Genomic DNA, 24586 nt, shown 5'->3' with positions numbered 1-24586 from the left:
TACTCTACCAATTAAAGCACTTTTGAGTTCCCCTAGCCATTTTTATCGTCACTTTTATGATTTAGTGCTGCACTTCTAGGACCCTTTTCACATAAGCGAGAGGTTACTACATTTCTCTTGTTATTATTGGTGGAGATCTGACAGCAACCCTTGTATGCTACTTCTCTTTACTCGCCACCGGGTCGTTCCATCAGGACCAGGGGCGTTGTATCAAGAGACACAGACCCAAATGATGACAAACATACTGACTCCTTGGTGAATTGATGGGTTCTGTTCCTAGAAGGGTTCTCTATTAATAAGAGATGTCAGAATCAGTAGATACGCTTTTCTCTTCTTTTTTGTTGACACAGCATTAGACCCGGGTTGATCAGTGTTATAGCAATATAAAATGCTTCCAAAACAGCAATAGGATAGGGGTTTTCCACACTGTTACTATTTGTGGTATCGCTGTTTTTGGATTTGGTGGTGGTGGGTTTGATGGTACTGGACTTGGTGACCTTGATGATGGTCTTTCTGGCAGTTGTTGCCACTCTTGCTGATGTCTAAATTCCTTAGCTGTCTCTCCTCAATTACCTCGCTGTCAACAAATGGTATTTGCATGCTGATACCAAGGTCAGGCCTGTGAACGAACTCCTGAAGTGGCGCCTGTAAACTACCCCAAGGTAGTTTAACAAACTGCGCTCAGGCACTGCAGTGGCAGGCCTGAGTTCTCTCTTTAGGGCTACTTGTGTGGGTGGCACAATTAGTGCTGCAGGCCCACTAGTAGCATTTGCATTACCAACCCTGGCACACGTACTGCACTTTACTAGGGACTTTACTAGTAAGACAAACATACCAATTATGGACAACCAATTACCATAACACTTTACACAGGGAGCACTTGTACTTTGACACTGATCAACAGTGGCAAATTGCCCAAAGCATCTAAGTTGGTAACACAATGTCAGAAAAAGGTCTAGGAGGAAGGCAAAAAATTTAGGGAACATTAGCCAAAGAGGGCCAAGTCCAACAGTCCTGCTGGCCTCTGACAACACTGGTGAGACACTCATCATTCTGGCGGCTATTTTGCTATGATGGTTGGACCGCTATATCTTGAAATCCCCTTGGTCTCCAGGAGGCCTTTTGTTCACAGCAACAGCTGTGAACAAACATTGAAATGTTGGAGCTCCGGGCTTCTACTGCCACTAGAAGCCTGAGCACCCCATTGCTTTAAATGGAGCTCCCAGCATTCCACTGTTCTAATAGTAGTTTGCCCAGAGTTAGATTTTTATACTGCATCCTGAAAATGTCTCTCACTGTAAAAAAATTAGCTCTACAACAGCCTTGGTGGTGGATTCCAGCTAACATGTGAATATACCCCTCCTGTGGTATAAACATGGTATAAGATTGGGAGTGTGTTTTGGAGTCACGTGATTTCAGGCTAAGCGGAAATTCCAGTAAAGTGTGAAAGACTAAAACCTGTCAAAATAAACATTTGCAGTGCATAACAACATTCAGCACACGTGTCCTTTGTCTGTTAGTTCTCCTTCTTTTCAGGTTAATAATTTATGATATTTATGATGTTTTACTACTGAATTTTTCTCTTTCCTTTTATTAATTATTTGAGAGTGTATTCTATTGATGCCAGAATGATGTATCAGGAGCTTCTGTGGGGACCAATATATAATTGTATGTTTAAAAAACTAATAAATATATAAAAACTAATAAATATATTCATTCTCTTTTACATGGAAACCAGGTAGTCTCTGAAAAACACTTAAACTTGAAATAAGTCAAGCCAGAAGAGACATGGATCCCGATTACGAAGAAATGTTTGGAAATGGATCACTGGTTCATAACCTGACTTTGACTGACTATTTCTCTACGGAAGACATTACCTTATATCCGAATCTCCCTCTTGCCATCAGTTACTTTCTGCTGTCTGTGATTGGGCTTCTGGGCAACACCTTGGTGATGTACATGTTTTTGAGATATGCCAAGATCAGAACTGTCTCCAATATTTACATTTTCAATTTGGCCATCGGTGATACCCTCCTTATGCTGGCCTTGCTTTTTCTTGCCACTCAAGAAGCCATGATTAAGTGGCCCTTTGGAATCATCTGGTGTAAAATTGTTCTGGCAGTGGAGTCCATTAATCCGGTAGCCTGCATCTTCTTTGTAGCGGTGATGAGCATTGACCGCTGTGTGGTCCTCTACCGCCCCACCCTGGCCAGTGAGTGGCATAAACCAAAGGTGGCCTGTCTTCTCAGCTTAGCCGTTTGGGGGATCTCCATGCTGTCCTCAGTTCCAGTGATTGTGTATGGAACGGTCCCCGAACATCCTTCCACTTGTCAACTCTTCTGGCATGACCAAAATCAGAATTATATTTACACAGTTTTTCTGTATTGTCTAGGATTTTTCCAACCTGTGGTATTGATTGTTATGTGCATACTGATGATTGCAGTCAAAGCACAACCGCCTGTCGATCCACTTGTCCCAAAACACAAAGGATCTGATAGGACAAGAATGGTTGTCACGCTTTTTGTTGTCTATGTGGCATTTTGGATTCCACTGCACATTTTCAACATGCTCTACGTTGAGTTGGGCTCTATCACGGGGTACCGTGCATTGGTGCATATTGGTTCAGTTGTTGCTGTTATGCCCTATATTAAGGGCTGCATCTACCCAATAATGTATTGGTTTGTGTCGGATGATTTCAGGAAATGTTTTCAGAGTGTGGTGTGCTGCAAGAAAATAGAACAGCTGCAGTGAAGCTATTGGTTATAAGTTAGAGTCCCAGTTACACGGAATTGATGTTACACTCAGCAATCGAATAAGTGGACAGGATACATCAATTGACTCGGGTGAACACTGTGGAAAACCTCCGAATGTTGGGAGCTCCATTGAAGACAATGAAGTGGCTTGGAGCTAATAATTGTTAGTATACACCTTCTGCTTCAATGTTCCAATGTTTGTCTTTTTGTTTCTCTCCAATTAATTTAAAACATTCTACCTTTAGTGGGTGAAATGGTTTAATATCCTTATAGCTCTTCCGTCTCATGCTATACTGGTGTTTAAAGGCCCTCTTGCTCCCTCAAGGCCCTCGCCTATGGCTCAGGCCTACAACATGGGTTCAGGGCCTATAACAACTGGTGTAGCCCTCAGCAATGGGCTGTAAGCATAGAACTGAACACCAGCAGTACAGGCAAGAGGACATTCAGGCCAGGATTCATTAAAATAAACGTACAATTTGGTGTAAGTTTTTAATCGTTTGCTATTCAGAAAGTTATTTTATGAGTAATATCTCTACAACTTTGGAGTTTCTGCACATAAAAAGACCAGGCTGTCCTATCTTTTTATGTGAGGAGACTCCACAGTCATAAAGATACTACTAGTAAAATGCCTTTGTGAACAGAAAACAATTGTAAACTTATACAAAAGTGCAAGTTTCTTTTGTGAATAAAGCCTAATATGTTCTCTCATTAAAAGTAAGACACTGGTCACAGAGAAGGGAGCACAGTTCAAGGGTCACAAATGGGCAGCTTGAATTGTAGAACGGAGGGGCTCATTACGATGGCGTAACGATCGCCACCGCCGAGCCGGTGGTGGCGACCGTTACGCCATCGTAACGAGAAATACCACCCGCCATATTATGATGGCAGGGGTATGCTGTTTTTCCACCGGTCAGCAATCGTTCCGATTGCCGGCCGCGCGGTGCTGGGTCAGTAATATGGTGGCGGTGCCTAGCAGGCACCGCCAGTCATATTACGATGTGTGTGGTATACAGGCCCTTCCATGACGGCGATGCCACCATGGAAGGGCTAGCAGGGATTGGGGGGGTGCAATTGGGGGGTGACCATGGTATCCCCCTGCAGTTCCCTGCACCAAGTGCCTGGCACCATGTAGTGCCTGCCATGTGGTGCAGGGAAATGCCAGGCATGCGATTTTTACATTGCGGCAGGTGCTGCTGCGAGCAGCACCCGCCGCAATGTTAAAATGCAGAATGCGACCGCCAGGGTGGCGGTCGCATCCTATTTCGCGGTGCTGTACCGCCGCATGTCTGGCGGCCGGTCCCAACACCGCAAGGATGGCGTGCGGACTCAGGTCCACCCGCCATCCTAATAGGCCCCAGAGTTCTCCTGCCATGCAAACCCCAACGGAGTCCGCTTCATCACATGGTCATTATTTGCTATTTACTTTATTACAATATGCATGTTAACGTGATGAATTTGAACTTTGCTGCCATGCAAACAATATTTGAGAATATGTCACTGACACCCTGAGGGTGAGCAGTGGTCTGCTTACCTAGTGTGACTGATGCCAAATGAAGAGCATGTGAAAGAAAGGACAAAATGCAGGTGTATGTTTAACCAAAAATAAACTTTCTTTACAATGCCTCAGTTTTGACAGTCCTAAGAAATCAAAGTGATTTGCTGGTTTAGGTCTGTAACTGCTTTTAAGTGCTGATATGCCTTAAATCGACCCACGAGCTCTGCTAATCTGGCATTATGTAAAAATCACTACCTCATAACTAAGAAACATGTAACCTCGAAAAAGAAGCCAAACAGATCATAAATACAAAGCTATGTGAGTGGGTTAAGTGGAGGCAGTGGTAAAGGAGGGGCTGGTTCAAAATGCATTTCGCCCCAAAATGTAAGAGAAATGTCAACAAACACAATAAAATAATAATGGTAAATATTCTATAGTTATAGACCCTAGGTAGGGTTTTTTTGTTGAAGCTCCTGTTCCCTGTTTTCACACTGATTCGCCCATCTGATTCCTTCTCTTGGATGTTGTCATTTCTTATTAAACTTTGCATTTTAGTGCATTTTAATTCTTTGACATAATAATTCCCATTTCAACTACTTCAAGTTTTTACTCGGAATGCTGCCCATTTTCACTCCTACTGATTCTCTGACCTCAATTCAACTACTTGTAAATAACCTCCGTCTGAGAATTGAGGCCTTGAATGATGGGAAAGACCCCAATGAACCCTCCTACCACGTCATGCTCCGACTGTCCTCAATCCTACCATAGTTGTCCTCTCTTCTTGTTTTCTCTCTTGAGACTGTCATCGCGAGTACCAACGTTCTGATAATATTTTCATCACAAAATAGTAAAAAAATGTACATTTCCAAACGTTTACTCACAATTTGGAGTAAACGTGTATTTTCTGTCTTTGAATCGCTTGTACTCTCTTGTGGGAGTGTGAACCAGGTTCACTGAAGGGGCCTGCAGTGTCGCCCCTTAGAAAGGGTGACATCATTTTTGTTGCTTGGCGATTGACATCTCAGCTGGAAGTTTACCATGGTCTAAAAAGGAGCGCCCCCATGATCATCCAGTGTAGAGTTTGAGGGGGCAGAATTAGAGTGAGGGTTTTGATGTGCATACACTGAAAATATTGGGCTGTAATGCCAACCAGGAATGGTAGGTGCAAACCACTGGTCAAGGGACACTCTGGAAGCAAACAGGTAGAGTGCAGTGAGGTTAGGCACTTGGGATTTGGGGCCTCACTTTGATAATAGGAGGCAAGTCAGAAGCTTTAGACCTCCATCACTAGTGTGTGCCAAATAATGAAAGGCCAGAAAACTGCCTTTGTAGGTCGTGACAGCGCATGCTGTGCATGTGCTCTTGCTTGTGAGACATATTGTATCCAACATGGAGCTTAGAGCCCGCCCACTGCTTACCATTCGTTGGCGGCACTGTGAACTCTTTTTTTCTGACTACTAATTGGGCAGCACATGAAGGCTTCACTTCCTCTTCTTTCCTCAGGAGCATGGACCAAGTACAGATGGCGGTACTATTTTTAATGCTTATTATTATTCAGCGCTGTTGATGAACCACACAGCAGGATTACCCAAGCTTGAATCCGCTGCTCTGCACAGTGCGCTCCAGTCATTCACACACAGCTCTGAATCACTGCACTTCCCTTTCACACCCGAGCTGCTCTCCAGAGGAAGGAAAGTGATCTCACTCCAGCTGTGCCTGAATCTTGTCTTCTTTTTAGCTTTCATAATCTTCAACTTATTTGCATACTTTTCTAGGTGGTGTAATACGAGCAAACTGCAAAGCGTTCAGTGTCCGGAGTCACGGACACGTAGTGGACGGAGGCACATCCCTCTGCGACCTGGGGTTCACTTAACTTCTACTTCTCGACCCTAAGCAGCGCTTCCCTGAAATCTGAGCTCCCTCTAGCACTTCAGCTGTACACAATATCCGTTGCCGAGCATTACTGTATTAACTCTAGTAGATTGACCTCCACATTGGTATACATAACCAAATGAAAGTAAGGGAAGGGCACTCAGATTGATCCCACCCTTATTATTATGCATTAAAGAAATATAATGCCACCCCACTGTCTCTGATTAACAGAGAGCAGAATACTACTGGGAAATACATGTTATTAAACCTCCAATGCTCTTTGTTTAAGTAAGGGTTATAAGAGATGAAACTCATAACTACTATGGTAAATGCAGGTTTAAATAGAATTTATATATGCATCCAACGAGGGCTGGTGTCCTTTCTACGCAGTGAGGCAAAATATGATGAATTACTTTAATAAAAACGAATTTGTTGCATGTTTTGCGGTTGATATTTGCATTTTTTTAACGTTTTCCTCCTGCTGTCGCAACCTTCTAAAAGTCCCCTTGGCAAATAAGGTGGAAAAAGCATGTGAAAAATGTGAGCAAGCGCAGTTTGCAGTCAGCTTTAACGGGGTGCCAGAGATAAACAAGCATTGGCATAGCCAACAGATCCTGCCTATGCAACATCTATTGGCTCTCCCAAGATATTTTTAGCCATGTTGTACAGCGGAGCATGGCTGAAAAATAAAGTGCTATGAGGCCGCCAGCGGTGACCGCATCATTGCACTTTCTTTACTTTCAGCTGTGCTGCTGTACAACATGGCTGAAAAAAAGAATTGACGAAGCCAATACAATATATGTCGCATTGATGAGATATGTTGGCTTTCCCAATCTTGTTTTTAAAGGATGCAGATAAACTCTTCCACGTCACAAGGTGGATGGCCTTGAAGCAAACCACAGAATTACCCCCTTTCTATAGTCTTTCAAATTACGTTTATTAATGTAACTAATAGTGTTTTGACAGTACTGTCTTCAAAGCGAAGTGCATGGGCATTCCCATTACGTCAATAATGTAAATTACTTTGTTACCTTCCTAGTCCTTTTGAATGTTCTTTCTGTGTTTTACAATGCTTAATAATTGTTTAAACAGTAAAATGTTAAATGTTTGATAATTGAGCTTGTATACCTTTAATATTACAGTGCTCTTACAATCTTAAAGGGATCTCTTTGCAGTGAGGTGCACAATAAATAAGGTATTTGCGGAAGGATACGCGCCGATTCTACATGATTTACCACAACGTTGGAATGATTTACTTTTACCACAGCGCCCCCTCTGAGGTGTATAGTAGGCATCCAGCAAAGTTAAATAAGGAACATGTTGTTACTGTACATTTATTTAACTCCAGAGAGTGACAAATGTACCCGGAAATTGCCCGAAGCTGTCACAGTAACCCCGCCCTCCTCCTGTTACTTTACTAGCATCAATGGCAACTTTTGTTCCCGGAAGAAAAGAAAGAAAGGATCTGTTGAAACAATGTTTCTGCTGATTATTCCCCAGTTAATCAGGACCGCATCAGCTATCTCCGCCATTTTTAGGTCGAGCATTCGAGACCTCTTGTATATACTTTAGTATATACTTGTTATATACTTATATGTGTATGTACTTTGTGGGCTCTGTAGATTAGCCCTAGGACTAGTCTGCTTCTGTTTAGGGACTTTTTTTTCTGTTCAACTGCCTCTATTTAACTGCCTTGATAGAAAACGACCAGCAGAGGTCACTAAAATACCAGAATTGCTTTCTGCTGAGTGACTTTCTTTTTAAAAAGATTTCTGGTAAATGCCTCTATTTAACTTTCTTAATAGAAAACAACCAGCAGAAGTCAGTAAAATACCAGAATCACTTCAGCATTCTCTAGATGTCAGTCCATAGAAATTGTCTTCCACGAGCACCCGTTGACAATAATATTTTTTTCAAATCTTGTATTTTCAATGATATGACAACCGAAGGCCCTGATTTTAAATTAAAAACAGAGGTTTGGACTATACCACTTCCCGCTGAAAGGAAATATACCTCTCCATGTGTTCCCATTCCTGGCGTGTCACGCAGTTTGGTGCTTACTTTCCCTCCATGTTAAAGAACAGTAGATGTTTCAGCACCCTGGCTAATGTGCGGCATAGCTAAATACATATAAGGTCCCAAAGGCGAGACCGATTGCATTGCAAATGCTTTTTTTATTAAGATGTTCTTCATCGTGCCTCAAGTCTGTTGCACGTTGAAGATGTTTGCTGGATCAGATTCTGTGCAAAGCCTATCTGGTTAGGGCTGCAGGCATCTGTGGAATCAAAAACCTCACTGGGTCCAGATCAGAGACTTGCCCTGAACCACATCAGGTGGTGCCGGGAGCTATTCCGATTTACAAGCATCCTATGCCCGATTTGACTATTCCCAGGGTTGGGTCAGGAATATCACAAAAGGAATATTGAGAGTTAATAATATCGTGACTGGAATATCGAGAACCTTAACATTGACAGTTAAGCATGCATAGATTTGCTATACTTAACTCACCTATTCATACCTATATGATTTGTAGACGTAGAGTTAAGAATAGTAAATCTATGCCTACCACTATGCAGTTTCCTCCTCAATACATTGGTCATGATATTGTGACCACTCGATATTCCTCTGCGGGATTCCAGACTACAACCGTATTGACAAAGACCTGAAAACCTGGATATGAATCTTTGAGTCACTCTCGTTTGAGTGAAATTAGAATGATTTGGTGAAGTGTATCTTCAAGAGGATCTGGGAAGCTCCAGGCATTTTCTGATGTGATCCAGTAGACATCTTTTTAAATCCTCTATAGGATAGCTGGTGTAAATCTGAGCTGGTCCTAGCATCGTCCAATGTCCTCAGAGGACATCTTTGCAAAGAAGGGTAGAGTTGCACGTAAGCTTCTCAGGGTCATTAGGAAGCATTAATATGTGCCCTGGAGCAACTACGCATGTTCATGTTTTTAATAATAATGCCTTCCATTTCAATGACCATTAATATGCAAGTGTGATAAGAGATCTTAAAACAAACTTCAAATGCCATTATTCACAGCAATATGGCAGGTAACAACAAATGCAAGTAACATACCTAATAATTGATGAAGATAGTAACGAACACGTTCTTTGCAGCAAAAAAGTAATAATAATGAATATCAGTATAATGAAATTACCATAAGCATAAATAACTGATTTGAAATTTATTACAGACATACACAAAATCATGGCAGTAGGAATGCCCTTGTAGGGCCCACTTATTATGTTTTTTTTACAAATGGCGACCGCCCAAAGAAGTATTTGAATTGTCCTTCATGTGTGCATGATGCAATCTCAAAATAAAGTGTTTCTTAAATCTGAAAAAAATGCATCGATTCATGTTGGTTTTGGATTTTTTGACTCAACCAATATTGTGCCAAACCTACTTTTGTTTGTAGATATGAAAGAGTTTCACTGGCAAGACAAAGCAGTAAAAACATGTTTTATTTTAGTATTTGAGTCTTATCTCTTTACAATGCATGCTAACATAGTACTTATATATGGATCACTACAACGTCATAATAGCATTTTTAAATAAAAATATATTTAAATTCAAATGTATTGTGGTCATTGATACTGCTTCCCTCATTAAAGTTAATGGGTAATAGGCCTATTTCTGTTTATCCATTGCATACAGTTTAGCTTTGTTTTGCTCAGGATGGCAACTGGCTCCTGAAATAGTCAGGGCACATGGTGATGTGGAATCACCATGTATAAGTATTTAAAATGTGGGGAAATTGTCTCGTTTAGACCAGTGCGCATGCTGAGTAAATTGTTGCAGAGGATTCATTCAATCTTACATAATTTGCTCAATTAAATTGAGTTTTTAGTTCATGCATTGTGACAGCGCGATGTAATAATGGTGCACGTGGTAAAGTAGTGATTTGCAGAAAAACCTGAAAACGAGTGTGAGTATTAAGAAAATGACAGACAACACTGAGGTCTCTCAAAACAAATCTATCGTTGAGCCAGGACTCCTGAGACCTTGGAGGGGGCAGAAAGGCCTGATAAGGTTTAAAAACCTAAGCAGCATGGTTACACCACCTAAACCGATAACACACATAGCAGTGCTAGGCAGCAAAATAGACAATTGCACATGAAGAGGTACAGGTGCTAGCAGATGAAGTGGTAAGAAAGGAGGCACATCACATGTGGAGACTGATGACCCAGACTAGCCAGAGAACCAGGGAAGGGCTGTGGGAAGCCATCAATGACAAGATGACCGCACTTTTCATGTGATGTAGAAGAAATGAGGAACATAAAATGTGGATTGCTGTGTCGATACAGTGACCTGTTAGTCTTGCCATAAGAGGTGGCTTGACCCCTAGCTCATCTAAGGGCCATGGAAGAGAGCTCTGGTGATACAGACCATTGTAGGGATTACAGAAATACCTAGAAGACTGGAGGCTGGATGAACATATCAGCTAAAGATAAGTATCTGAAGCGCAAGACACACAAGAGGCACATGCATGAGGTTTCCAGGCACAAACACAAACTGCTAGCAGAGTAATCGCTAAAGGTGTCACACAGGAGAATCACCCCAAAGAATGTAACCCTGAGGATGGTCCTCTGCCACTCACAGGCAGACCACCAGCACATGGCACTAGCACAGACAGCAAGCAGAGTCCTCACACACCTCTACAACCCAAAACCAAGATCTGAGGCCATTAAGGTTTTCATTGGCATTATACAGCAAAACCAACATGGTGATGTCCTGCAAGCTGATACACAGAAGAATGCTGGAGACTACAAGAAACAAAAAGAACCAACAGAGCCACACAGATTCTTCACTAAGACAGCTGGCAACACAGAGGTAGATACAATACCTGCTATACATACCTGCTGGTTCCTCTGCAAGCACAGACACAGCCTTCCTAAATGTGTTGGAGAAAGGGAAGCAGGCCATGATGAACACTTGTCAAGAGTAGGTTAAGGTACCATCTCTAGTGGCATGGGTCTTTGATAGATGAGGCCAGTTTTTTTGCCAAAGGCAGTCGAGCAGTGGCAGGCTGTCTGCAAGTCCTTAAAGCAGTGGATAGTCACAAACCTGTCCATCTCTCTCCACATGCGTTTGCGTACCATCACAAGGTACTTTTGTAGCACCCATGAATCTATTCGGTAAAAAGGCTCTTAAGTACATTCTTTCGTCATAAAGGACACATGTGGAGCAACTGATTTAAGCATTAAAAATGTAGTTTAAGAAATAATTTCTTAAAAGGGTATTAACGATGTGTTATGAATTATTCTTGTATTGCATAAAAAATGATGCCCTCAACGCAGTCGTATCTGTATTTAAAATATACATTTCACACCGGCCATCAGCCATTAAGTACCACTTTCAAGGAGACTAGGGAGGATTTAGAGTTTGTCGGACATAGTAGTGTCTGTCAGGCTGGCAGAGAATATTACCTTTCCCATCCCAAGGGTACTCCAGCCACCAAATTTAGAGTTGTCCACCGGCCCAGTGGACAATTCTGTACACTGAAAGGAGCTGCCATCATGGTGTATCCTATCAATGTACAAAAATGTTGATGTACGTCTGCAATCGGTTTAGACAGAGGTACACCAAACTTTACAAAACTTTTTGTTTTCCAAGAACAAACTCCTAACGTGGAGGTTTGTCATTTAAAAACAAAAAAACAAATAAGATCTCCACCCTGGGAGTTTTCTCGCAAGGTGTGAGGGTCATCATTATTTTTCGCTGTCCCTCACCATCAAGTTTTGCCTTGTGGTATTGGAAAGGACAAAAAGACATTACATTATTCACTCTAGATAGGTTGTATGGTGTTATGACCTTCCTCACTAATCCGCATCTTGCACCCCACGAAAGTGTTACGCCCGGTGGCGGGTTTTCTGAGAGAGAGGGGTATACGACTGATAATTTATTTAGACGATATTCTTATAATGGATCAGGACAGGTATACTCTTCTGTCTCATACGAGGTTGGCGATAAGGTTGCTAGAGGATTTGGGATTTGTTGTGAACAGGAAGAAATCTCAATGTGTACCGAATCAACAGACTCAGTTTTTGGGTTTTATAGTGGATACGAGAGAGGCAGTGTTGAAACTTCCGAAGGAAAAATTAAAGAGGATACGGAAAGAACTAAAAAATGTTTTGAAATTGAACAGTATATCTTTGAGAATGTTGGCCCGCATAGTAGGGCTATTATCTTCAACGATTCAAGCAATTTTCCCAGGTCCTTTGCATTACAGAGCATTACAGAGGTTGAAAGGTTTCCATTTAAGGAATGGTTTGAGATATTCGGAGAGTGTATGTCTTTCGCAGGAAGCGAGGCAGGAGTTGATTTGGTGGTTAAGGAATATGGAAGCATGGAATGGGCGAGCAATTTTTGGAGAGAATGCAGATCTGATTGTGGAGTCAGATGCAAGCTTGGAAGGTTGGGGTGCAAGATGCGGATTAGTAAGTACTGGAGGGAGATGGACAAGTCAGGAAAGGAATCTACATATAAATTGTTTAGAATTGTTAGCAGGTTCTTTTGCAATAAAGTGTTTTGGGGAACGAACTGCAAGATGTTCTATCATCTTAAGGATGGACAATACTTCTGCAGTACGATATGTAAACAGGATGGGTGGTCCGAGATCGAAAGGCCTTGCAGATTTAGCAAGAGTTTTTTGGGAGTATTGTTTGGAGAGGAATATTCATGTTCAGGCAGAGCATATCCCAGGGATCTCAAATTCGGTGGCAGACTGGTTTTCGAGGAATTTTTACGATTCGAGCGACTGGATGTTAGACCGATCAGTTTTTGCGCAGGTGAATCAATTTTGGGGTCCGTTTCAGACGGATCTTTTTGCAAACAGAATAAATACTCAACTAGAAAGGTTTTTCAGTGGCATCCGGACCCAGAGTCAATGGGAATAGATGCATTTCTTCAGGATTGGAGAGGTCTACATCCATATGCGTTTCCTCCGTTTTCAATGATAAGCAGAGTGACAGGGACAATACGGAAGTGGAAGGAAACGGTGGTGATGATCACCCCGTTCTGGAGCTCGCAAGCATGGTACCCTATGTTGTTGGAGATGAGCGTGGATTTTCCAATTCTAATTCCAATGTATCAAGGGATTTTGCGGGGACCGTTGGGGGAGGTTCACAGTTTGGTGGATTCAGGTCATCTTCACCTGTTGGCATGGAGACTTTCAGGAGAGTCTGGAGTAAGCCAGGGCTTTCATCAGAGGCATCGAAACTCATTGAGGAATCTTGGGCACATGGAACAAGGAAGGTATACAAGTCTGCATGGAATAAATGGAATGGTTGGTGTGTGGAAAGGAATTTGGATTCCGTATCAGCGGATGTAGTTCATGTTTTGAATTTTTTGACAGATTTGTATCAAAGAGGTTTGGCATATAGGTCAGTGAATTTGTATAGATCGGCAATATCAGCAGGTCATATTTTGATAAATGGAAATACTGTTGGTCAAGATATTATGGTCAGAAGATTATTGAGAAGTATTAGGTTGGCTAAACCTCCTGGTCCAAGGTATACCTCTCTTTGGGATGTGTCTATAGTTTTGCGTTTACTTGAGTCATGGGATGATAATGGTTTTTTGGATCTGAAAGATTTATCCTATAAACTCACAATGTTGTTATGCCTTCTTTCGTTTAGAAGGGTTTCGGATGTTCGTGCTTTGGAAGTATCAAGCAGATGTTTTACTCCTGAGGGTATTTGTTTTTATGTTAGACAAAGAACAAAAACTAACTCAAATGTAATTTTCTATCCGTATTTTCAAGATAAGGAAAAACTTTGTGTGGTACGCTGTGTGAAAGAGTATGAGTGCAGAACGAGGTCTATAAGACCTGTTGGGGTAGATCAGTTACTCATTTCTTTCAGATATCCATATAAAGCAGTTTCTGCACCAACTTTGGCAAGATGGGTGAAAACATTAATGGAGAAAGCAGGTATAGATATTAGTAAGTTTGGTGCACATTCTGTTAGAGGTGCAGCTGCTTCGAAAGCACGTATTTTGGGAGGTAGTTTGCAAGACATTTTAAAATGTGCAGATTGGTCATCAGATTCTGTGTTTAGGAAATATTATTTTAAGCCTATTGAGAATGCAGCTCAATGTATTGTAAATATGCTTTGAATTTGCATAATGTTGGCCTCCGTGTCGTGCCATAAAATGTAGATTTTCCACAGCCTTGGTGGGCTGAAAATCTGGATTTTATTAAGGACACGGAGGCTAATATTATCCCTCCCGTTATTTTGTTTCCCGAACCCTAATGTTTATATCTTGTATTTATGCAGGACAAAGTTAAACTGACGGGGATTGTTCGGTTTTGGACGGCTACATCATTGAGGAAAGAAAGAAGATTTCGTTTGAATGGTTTTATTCACTGTTTATGGACTTGAAATATGTAATGGTGAAATATATAAATTCTCTCTTTTAGCAGGCAATGTCAGAAGGGAGAATAGAGGTTGTTAAAGAGTTTTGTTAGTAATGGAATGTTCTTAGAGATTCTGTATTCTCTGTTCTAAGAACATGATGTTTGTTTTTTCTTGCTGCTGAGTGGTGGCAATAAAGGAATTATTGAGGGCTCAGTTGACAGGAATCTGGCTTTTCGCTGGACTCGAAATGAGGTAGGTTGACTGATGGTTTGCCTACAGGGAACTCAGATGCATTTTTTGATGGAGAACCTTGTCCGCCAAACCATAAATCAGGCCCTAAATACATTGATTTACCAGGCCGCATGTCGTCTTTCCATGTTACCTGTGGATATATTTTCTACATTCTAACACTCAAGCACTCAGGGGCCCATTGCCGGGGGCATACCACCCTACTTGTAACTTGGTGAGAAAGCGCACCCAATAAAACCAAGGGGCATATTTACCGAATGGGAGAGAGCTGAACGATGCAACGTCTACTAAGATATGACCCTCTTCAGCTCTCTACCTGTGCTGCCGCACTTGAGTCTGCCATGGTGCAAGAGTGCCTGTGTTATGGGCAGGATTCCTGCAAACAAAAATCCTAAGAGGCAATTTCTTCTTTCTGTGTGTGATGGGGAGGAAATAAACTTATTTCTCCTCATTACTCCATGGTTGGGGCTGATTTCTGCAAATCTGACATTGTGTCAAAATCCATAGGTGGACGTATGGGATTGCCCATGCTCCACACATGGAACGCCTACAACTATGAAATGTGCTGCAAGTCGCTGTGCTGCATTACATTTCTTCACAAAGTCATGCAGGGCAGCGCAAATTGCCCCTTGTGTGGCTGTAAACCTTACTTAAGCCTTTGAGTTGCCTGGCAGCTCATAATGGGGAACTTACTGAGCAACACCACAGGGGAGTGTAGCGAGCAGTTGGAAGAAACTCAATGACGAATATGAAACATAAACATACAAATGGCATGTTAACGAGTTGATACATGTAAGTTTAAGAGCAGTCACTGAGTTTAAAGGAGGACTAGGTGAATTTAGTTACGCTTGCAAAATGTATGAAATTTGTGAATTTCACATAATGTGAAATGTGTGCCCCACGCTGTAATGTATACATGGATGAGTACTCTCTTTCAGATAGAATTACAATTCATAGGCAGCATCTCTTTTGGAGATTAGAACTTAGAATATAAGTAGAGAGAACATTACCGTTCTGAAGAAGAAACTGAGGAGCTACTATTATTATTCGTACATTTGAGAGATTGCTGATGACGGCAGCCATGACGAAATCAGAAGTGATTATCTGGCACATACATCAACGTAGGCTTTTGCGATTCCTTAATTGTGATTATTAAGGAATCGCAAATAAGGAATTGCAAAAGCCTATGCATGTAGGAATCGCCATAAAAATAGCGATTCATACACATTCCTTAATTGCGACTCGCAAATTGCGAGTCGCAATTAAGGAATGCCGTCCCATTCATTCCTATGGGCCTCCAGGCCCATAGGAATGAATTGGAGATTGCATGAGCAATTTGCGAGTACCTGTAGGTACTCGCAAATTGCTCATGCAATTTCAAGGGAGCAAGGGTGTCACCCCTGAAATTGATCTGTTGCGCAACATGAAACTTTGAAAAATGTACAAAAGTGCATTTTTCAAAGTTTTTGCAAATTACTATGAAGTTCAACTTCTTGGTATTTTGCTCCCCCTATTAGCGAAATCGCAAATTTTTTTACTTTAATGCATTGCATTTAAGGAATCTCAATTTGGGATTCCTTAAATGCAATCGCAATTTAAGTAATTGCAATTTAGAGATTCCTTAAATTGCGATTTTTGCATTTGGGATGATGCAGCCCAAATGCAAAAATACCAGTCGCAAAGGGGCAGATTCTGAGAATCTGCCCGTTTGCGACCAGTTTTTCCTTTGATGCATGTGCCTGTTCATACCTTACTTACAAAACACATGGACTACTGAAGCTGTTCGAGTGACTATGCAGTGTATCTAAGAAACACCAATTGGATTGTGAAGAAAAAAAGAAAACAAAGGAACAAGGAACAAAAAGAATTTTTGTGCACATGTACTGTACTCTTGTAACGGTGGATGCTCAGGGTATTGCATTCATAAAAGTTCATGGGTGTGCAATTTTGCTTAATTTATTTCCAGGTGACTGGTTTGAATGGAAAATGTGTGTAATTTCAAGTCATTTTCACAAACCTTTTAGATAAATAGTGCCTGATTTCACATTACATTGCGTAAAACGTTTCACCCAGTTGGTGAATTCAATTAAATTTACTCCCACTCATTGAAAAAGCATTTACTGCATTAACGAAAACCTTTCAACAGGTCATACCTTCCTTCAGGGGGTGATGATGGTATTTACATTGTACCACCATCTGCTCGAAAGTGCCCGTGAACAATTTGAAGTGGAGTCTCAAGTGTTTTAGAATGAGAATGTCGGCATGTTTTTCCCTCTATAGGATAAAGGTCTGATTTAGAGCTCAGCGGATGGGTTACCCCATCACATGTGTGACGGCAGGGCTTTAAGTGGGCCGGGTCTCACCGGGTCTGAGCACCGGCAGTTTTTTAAAGGAGGCCTCGAAACGGGTCTCTATCCGGCTCTGTTTTGTGACAGGCGGTCCTTTTTTTTCCAAGCGTTATAGGGGAAGGGAAATCCTTTAAAGAGAGTCATTTTCTCTCCAGATTTCCCTTCTCTTTTTAAAACTCAGGAGCAGCAACAATTTTGTGGTGTCACCAGGGCTTTAAGGGGAAGCTTTTTCAATATTATTTGCAAGCCATAGTTGCTGCTTATTTATCTTATGCAACTAACAACTATTGACAAAGCCAATAGTCCCGACTTGTTGTAGGTATGATGTTACTTGTTGTTTCATTTATCTGGATGCAATGAGAGAAACAGCAAAATACCAGTCGGGTGGCACACTATGCTAAGCACAAATTTTTAGCTCATGTGTTTTTAAGCCGCGCCTTTAATTACATTGGCCACGCCCACTTGAGAGACCCCCTCAGTTTTTTCAACCCACTTAAAGCCCTGTGTGACGGGTATCCCATCCACATTATATTTGATTTAAAACACTTGCAGTATGGCGGACAGCATATCCATCAACATTGCAACAGAGTAATCCATGTGCAGAATCCCAAACCAAGCCCAAAATGTAATCATGTATAGGGCTGTGTACAAATTCCCAAAGTGTGAACTGCACAGAAACACTTTACAATATCTCATGTGTCAAGCCAAACATAACAAGACCCCAGTCATAGGTTTGGCTGGCTACCTCTAGCAGTTATCTCCCATGGAGTGATCACCCAAATGTAACAAGGTTAGTAAAACAGTTGGTCCTTCTGTCTTGAGTTACTGCAGGGCGTGACTCAATGTCCTGTTCCGTGAGGGTACGGGGAAAGACATAAGCTCCAGAGGAGGTGAGTTGAGGTCTTCGAAAGTCTCCGAATGGACTGGTCAGCTGCAAAGGCGAATAAAACTCTGGCTTCAGTGACCAAGTAGCGATACATGTACTTCCATCTCATGACAAAGGATAGACAGAATCGAAACATGCAGTGCTGCTAAAAGATTGACGATAGTAACATACCTAAGGCATATAACATCTGGTGTGTAAGTATTCTAGAGCTATCCTTCCAGAAATGATGATGGCACCTGTTACCCTTGCTGGAGAAGAGGAATGCCCTCATTTTGTTGAAAAATGCAGGTATCACAACATTGCTTGGGTGACTACAAGCAGGTTTTGGACTTGGCATGGTACTGAAGATTCCATCCTATCACTTATTGGTGACACTCTATGTATCTCAGACAAAGGAGTTGCTGCCTGCTGATTTTACTGGACGTCTCAGCGTCCTTTGACGCTGTGAATCACGGCATTCTTATCCAAACATTAAGGATTGCATGGACTTTGAAGGTGAGTTTTCAACTGCTTCACTCCATTTCTAGCTAATTGATCCCATGCTATCAACATAGGCGATCCTTTTAAGTTCCGCTCGAGTGCACCACATTATATCTTAGGGATCAGTATTACTTGTATTTCAAATGACTTTATTTCGACCACCAGGGATATAAAAGTGCAAGTGCAAAAAAAGAGTACATGGTAAATAAATAAATAAATCAGTGAATTACAGGACAATCTGACCTGTGGCAATTATGGTCCTTGTAAGTAGCCACCAAAATGGTGCAGTAGGAAATTAAAATGTCGACTTGCATGTATGGAATAAAATGCTAAAAAGTATTATTAAACATTGTTGCAGTATGATATAAAAGAAACAAGGATAAAATGCAATCAGCCACATTAAATTTGGGAGGGGAGGAGTGCCTTTCTATGAAGTATGCATATAGCCCCCAGAAACTTGACAATTGGTGTGGCAAGGGGTAAGGGGTAAGCTTCAGTCCGATCTCAAGATATGTAGGGCAGAAAAATGGCTATGCTGGTATAGGCGCCTGCAGGTGAGAGTTAGCCAGATTCTACATGGTTGGGCATAGGCTGGGCAAGCAAAGAAAACAAACATGTGCGATATGCTGCTCTGCGGCAGTCATACAGGGCACACACTAGTGTCCCCGATGGTCCACCTCTGGGTGAAAGCTCCCAGCTGGAGAGTGCCCACTCTGAATTGATTAAATTACTTCCTGTCAATCAAGACGGTCACCTGATGCCCATATGACTCATACCCTCTCAGAGGCTTGAAATCAAGGAATTCTCTAACCAGTTTGAGGGAGTCAGCCCTTCTTAGGTCGCTGGCCTCTGTATCTGCCCAGTAAAGCGCCTTCAGTGAGTTTTTTGACAGGAAACAAGAAGTGGCGGCAAAGTCCCAAAGGTCAAAAATCCCAAAGGTGTAAAGTGACTCTTTAATATTGAGGAGCCAGGGTACTTTAGTGAACTGATCTGCATGTATCACGTCCTGAAGGGCTGTGGTATAGTGAGCAAGTTCTGGGGTTGTCCATAGCTGTCTACAGTATGATAAAGGGCGCAACCTGACTTTACCAGAAATACTTTTTACACCCATGTCCAGTGAGAGTGGTGTCATAGAGGTGCTAGGGGGAAGAGATGCGAGATTACATAAGAATTTCTTTTCAGTACTGATAAGTGATTCAATATTGGATAAGCCCCACAACTCTGCCCGGCATAAAGCTGAACCCTAGCCTTGTAAAGATGGAACTCAGGAGGGATAGGTTTAGTGTGCGAGGCCCTGTATTCTTTAAGAATTGCCCCCGTGGCTTGCTTGAGTTTTAGGGCAGCTTTGGTGACATGTGGTTTCCAAGATATACTCCCACCATAGGTAATACCAAAGTAAGTGATCCTGTATTCTTCAGCCTCTACCTAGAGCCTCTTCTCAACATTATTAGAGGTCCAGCCTTATCATGCCTGCGGTGTGTGGATGATACAAGGCTGTACTTGAAGACCATTACTCCCAAGGACATCACTCTGGTAACAACTATCAAGAACTTTCATACCTGGATGACCACACATCATGTTAAAGTCAGTGGCAGCAGAACAAAATCCCTTATATTGTCTGATCCCTCCTACTCTGAGAACTGATCCTCTTTGTAAACATCCTCAGCTATAATCAATCTAATAATGACAATGCCAAATTATTAGGTTTTATTGTTCACTCCCAATTAAACCTACAGTAAAACATTAATACCTTGGCCAGCAGAGCCAATCACAATGTTCATTTCATTTGTGGAATCAAGCCCCCCTCAGAGAATAGGATCTTAACCAGGCCTGAGCATAGTTCGCAGAGTTTTGCTACGCGGAACTCCGCGAAGTTTCTTAAAAAACTCAGCAGAGTTCCGGAAGTGGCGGAGTGCAGTGCGAATTGCAGTTCGGGCTGGAATTCCTGTCGCTCGGGTAGAAATTCTACCGGTGCGGCAGCTTGCGCTCGCGAACGGTACGCGAGCGGGGAAAAAAATTAACGCTGCACTACGCAAAGCGGAGTTTTCTGCACTCCCCTAGCTCCGCGGAGTGCAGAGTGCAGAAAACTTCACAAACTCCGCGAGCAGAGTTCACTGCCCAGGCCTACTTAAGGTAAAGAGCCGACCACTGGTTCTATTGAGAATTGGCTACAACAACTTCGCCCTTGAGCATTCCCATCTCACCAGCTTTGCCAAAAGCCTCTCTTCAAACTGCTGTGCTGCATGCCTAACCTTTGGGATTGGTCACACTGATCACATCATTTCTATACTTCTTTCAATCTAGTGGCTCCCTGTCGTACGCAGATTGACGTTAACACTTACGTGCTTTGTGCACAAACTCTTAAATGCACACAAGACACAACACTCACTGCCGGCCAAGCAAGCTGAAGATTTCTAGGATCCCACCAACGATGAAGCTCAGATTCTCTTTCACTGTAAACCCCAATGTGCTGCACCTTCAACCAATCTTTCTCCGGATGCACATACTGGATTTGTACCATCGCCTCTTCATCTTGCTTCAAAGAGAACTTACTTCTTTCTCCTTAATCAGTTTTTTTCCCTCGTCCTCCACCTGACTCCGGTCTCCATCTCTCAGTGGTCACTGGTTTCATTGGAACCTTGAAGAAGAATATAATCTATTTTTGATTACTAGTCTTTTTTATGTCTCAACTACTGTTTCAGTCATTTCTTACCTACTCCTGCTTCTTTCACTTTTGAAATGTTATGCTGTCATAGATTGCCTTTTTGTATTAGCACTTAGTATACCAGTTATAATAGTTGTAATATACAGTTTTAGTAGTTATTGTTGTAACCCACGTCTGTTTAATGTTGGTCTCTGTGTAGCCCTGTGATGCTCAAGAGCCTGGTATATGCAATTAAGAACATAAAAGCATTAATAAATAAATACAGTAATTAATTAATTATTAATTAATTAATACATATTTGTCAAGATAAATATGTCACACTCTCCAAGAGAGACCACAGAAGAAAATGCAGATCAGTAACTTTCATCACTCACAGATTTTCATAACACAAATACAATATTGAGGATTTCATCTAACTTTCCATTATATGCTAAGTGATTAGTAACCCAATCTTGTGTTCAGTACTGTCTTAATGATGTTAGCTATACGTCAAGCTGAAGGGTTCAGTATGTAACACAGAGAAGGATTTAAAGAGTGCCTAAAACACATGCACTGCATTTGAAAAATAAATAATGAAACTATATCTAGTGAAGTTTACAGCTGATGTTTATGGCATTGGGAATTACCCACTCCCACAGCACCGAGCTCTCATTTCTCTGAAACATATTCTTCCTACTCCTATAAAAAAGCAGAAAAGTGTTTTAATGGAAAAACTGCACGGCTGTCCAAAAAGCACAGCTAATCAAGAACACAAATAGAGGGGGTGTTTTAAAGCCTTCAATTTGGGGGAAGCTGCCACTGGTGGAATATGATAGTTCTTCCAAGGAAGGGAAACATCTGCAGACAATATTGGACATTACTAACACTTACTGCAATCATCAGTGCTGGACTGGAACCTAAAAGCCTTGTTTGGAAATGTTTTAAGATCAGCCTCATACTGAGAGAGCCAGCAAACCCTACACTATCCAGAGGAAGAGATGGGGCAGCTCAGGATAGGTCACCCATCGAGAAGTCTGTATTTAAAGTTGGGTCAAAGTATTCATGTCACAGCTCTGTCTTGAATGTGCTTTGTCTAAAGAGCTTTCCAAGGTCTCTTCGAAGAGAAACAATTGAGATCAACTCGGACTCTGTGACCCGACATCGAAGATCGGTGTCCTCCACAGCGGAGCATCATTTAAGCCCGTGCTCAGTGCTATCGAGGTCTCATGCACAGTAGAGACATTGGGGCTCTTCTTGCTCTGACAGCCTCCTACTGTCCACCAAATTGGGGCCTGATTCACAAAGGGCCTCGGCACTCGTGGTGAAGGCCCAGTAGTCGTGATGGGGGGGACGACACTCATGGTGGGACCTCTGTAATGATAAACTGCAGTGGGGTGGTCCCACCACATGTGCAGGCCCCCTGCTACCTCTGCGTGGCCTCTGCCACAAGTGCGAAAGCCCTTTGTGAATCGGGACCACAGCGTTTTCCGCTGTCCCAAATGGCCAGGCCAGTCTGCCCAATAATGGCAATAGATGGTAAAGATGTAGGGATGCATTAGGGTTTACCCAGTTGAGCGTATATTAGGCTCAGTCGCCTTGCTTTCCTATGCGGACGACTCTCAGATAATCAAGTGAGGAGTGGGAAACCCAGATGCCACTGCAGTCAAATTCCATGACTGCATGCTTCAGATAGGCAATTGGACGCGGGACAACTGTTTTAAGTTAAACTTCTCAAAAACTGATGTCTTGCTTGTTTGGCAATAATCCCTCTTTCTGGTCTCGAATTTGGTGCCTCAAGAACTTGGGGGCATATTAACAAGGAACAGGGAAAATTAACACTAAGGGCGCTTAGCGTTAATTTTTTTATCGCCCGCTATCGCTGGATAATATCGCCTGGTTATCGCGTTATTAACAACGCTAACCGCCTAGGTGATAACAAATCCAGCGATAGCGGCATTTTGGGAGGTTATCGCTGGTAATGCAGCGATAAAACTACAAGGATAGGGATATCTTTGTTGATAGCCCATGGTGGACTTAGCCATGTAATCCACCTCCCATTGGATTACATGGCTAAGTCTGAAAATTAGCAGACGTAAAAAAGCGGCGTTAACCGTGGTTAGCGCTGCTTTTTTTGTCTCTAACAGGGTTAGCGTGAAGCTTGATTATAGGAGAAATGTCGCTTAGCGACATTTCTCCTATTATTTTGCTCTGGAATGCCCACTTTGCATCTCATTAGAGATGCAAAGGGAAGCGTAGTGAAAAAGGGTGCTAACATGCGATTTTGCAAGTTAGCACCCTGTTGTTGATAGGGCGATATTTTTAACTTCACTTTTTTGGCTTTTAAAGACAAAAAAGCAGAGATAAAGCCCTTGTTAATATGCGCCTATGGGGCATATCAACAACAACCGGCGATAATTATCGCTAAGCGCACTTAGCGCTAGGATAATTATCGCCGGCTAGCGTGGATTTTTATCGCTGAGATAGCGTGCTGTTAGCAACGCTTATCTCAATAGCGATGAAAATCCGCACGCTAAGTGGCTAACGTGAGATTATTGCTGGAAACCCAGCGATAATCTCACGTTAGATTGTTGATAGGGACAGACAAACTTAGCCATGATATCCTCCTTCCATAGGATATCATAGCTAACTCAGAAAAATACCAGACGTAAAAAAGCAGCGTTAAACGAGGTTAGCGCTGCTTTTTTTGTCTCTAACAGGGTTAGCGATATTCTTGATAATAGGAGAAATGTCGCTTAGCGACATTTCTCCTATTATTTTACTCTGGAACGCCTCCTTTGCATCTTATTAGAGATGCAAGGGGAAGCGTAGAGTAAAAGGGTGCTAACATGCCAATTTGCATGTTAGCACCCTGTTGTTGATAGGGTGCTAGTTTTATCTCTGCTTTTTTGGCTTTTAAAGCCAAAAAAGCAGAGATAAAGCCCTTGTTGATATGCCCCTTGGTTCTCTTACCATCCCAAGTGCTGAGGTGAAAAACTTGGGGATTGTTTTCGATGCAAAATTCTCATTTGAAGGTCAGATAAATCACATTACTTCTTCAAGTTTCTCTATTCTGAAACTTCTTATAAAGATTTTGTCGTACATCCTGCTGACCAAACAAAAAACAGTAGTCACGGCCCTCATCACCTCCAAATTGAACTATTGTAATGCACTGTAAATAATATCCAAAAACGCTTTTTGAACAACCTTCAGACATTTCAAAACGCAGCAGCACGATTGCTGCTGGTCATCCCTAGACACAAATCTGTGTCCCAAGCTTTGATCCAGCTGCATTGGCTTTATATCAGCAAGCGCATTCAGTTCAAGTCCCTCTGCACGGCTCCTGCCCAGCCTCTCTGGCACAACGTTTTCAACGTTATACACCTAAGAGAGCCCTCTTTGCTCTTCCCTTAGTGGAAATCTTGTTGTCCCCAAATTTACAAAGACCAAACGGGGTGGGAGGAGTTTCGTAGCCTGCATAGCACGTTTGTGGAAC

General features: G+C 42.1%; 1 protein-coding gene across 1 annotated transcript in view; it reads left to right on the top strand.

Moving 5' to 3' along the window:
- Nucleotides 1–9642, top strand: part of LOC146796658 (somatostatin receptor type 2-like) — a 74019-nt gene extending 64377 nt beyond the window's left edge. Inside the window, exon 2 of the mRNA XM_085629337.1 lies at nt 1739–9642. Within this exon, the coding sequence (XP_085485463.1) occupies nt 1789–2751 (963 nt within the window). The 5' untranslated portion in view covers nt 1739–1788 and the 3' untranslated portion in view covers nt 2752–9642. The remainder of the gene's footprint in view (nt 1–1738) is intronic.
- Nucleotides 9643–24586: the final 14944 nt, after the last annotated feature.

The sequence above is a fragment of the Triturus cristatus genome, chromosome 10 (genome assembly GCF_964204655.1).
Source record: "Triturus cristatus chromosome 10, aTriCri1.1, whole genome shotgun sequence".
Taxonomy (NCBI): Eukaryota; Metazoa; Chordata; class Amphibia; order Caudata; family Salamandridae; genus Triturus; species Triturus cristatus.
Note: the sequence above shows the minus strand (reverse complement) of the source record. Positions and strands in the feature narration are given on the sequence as shown.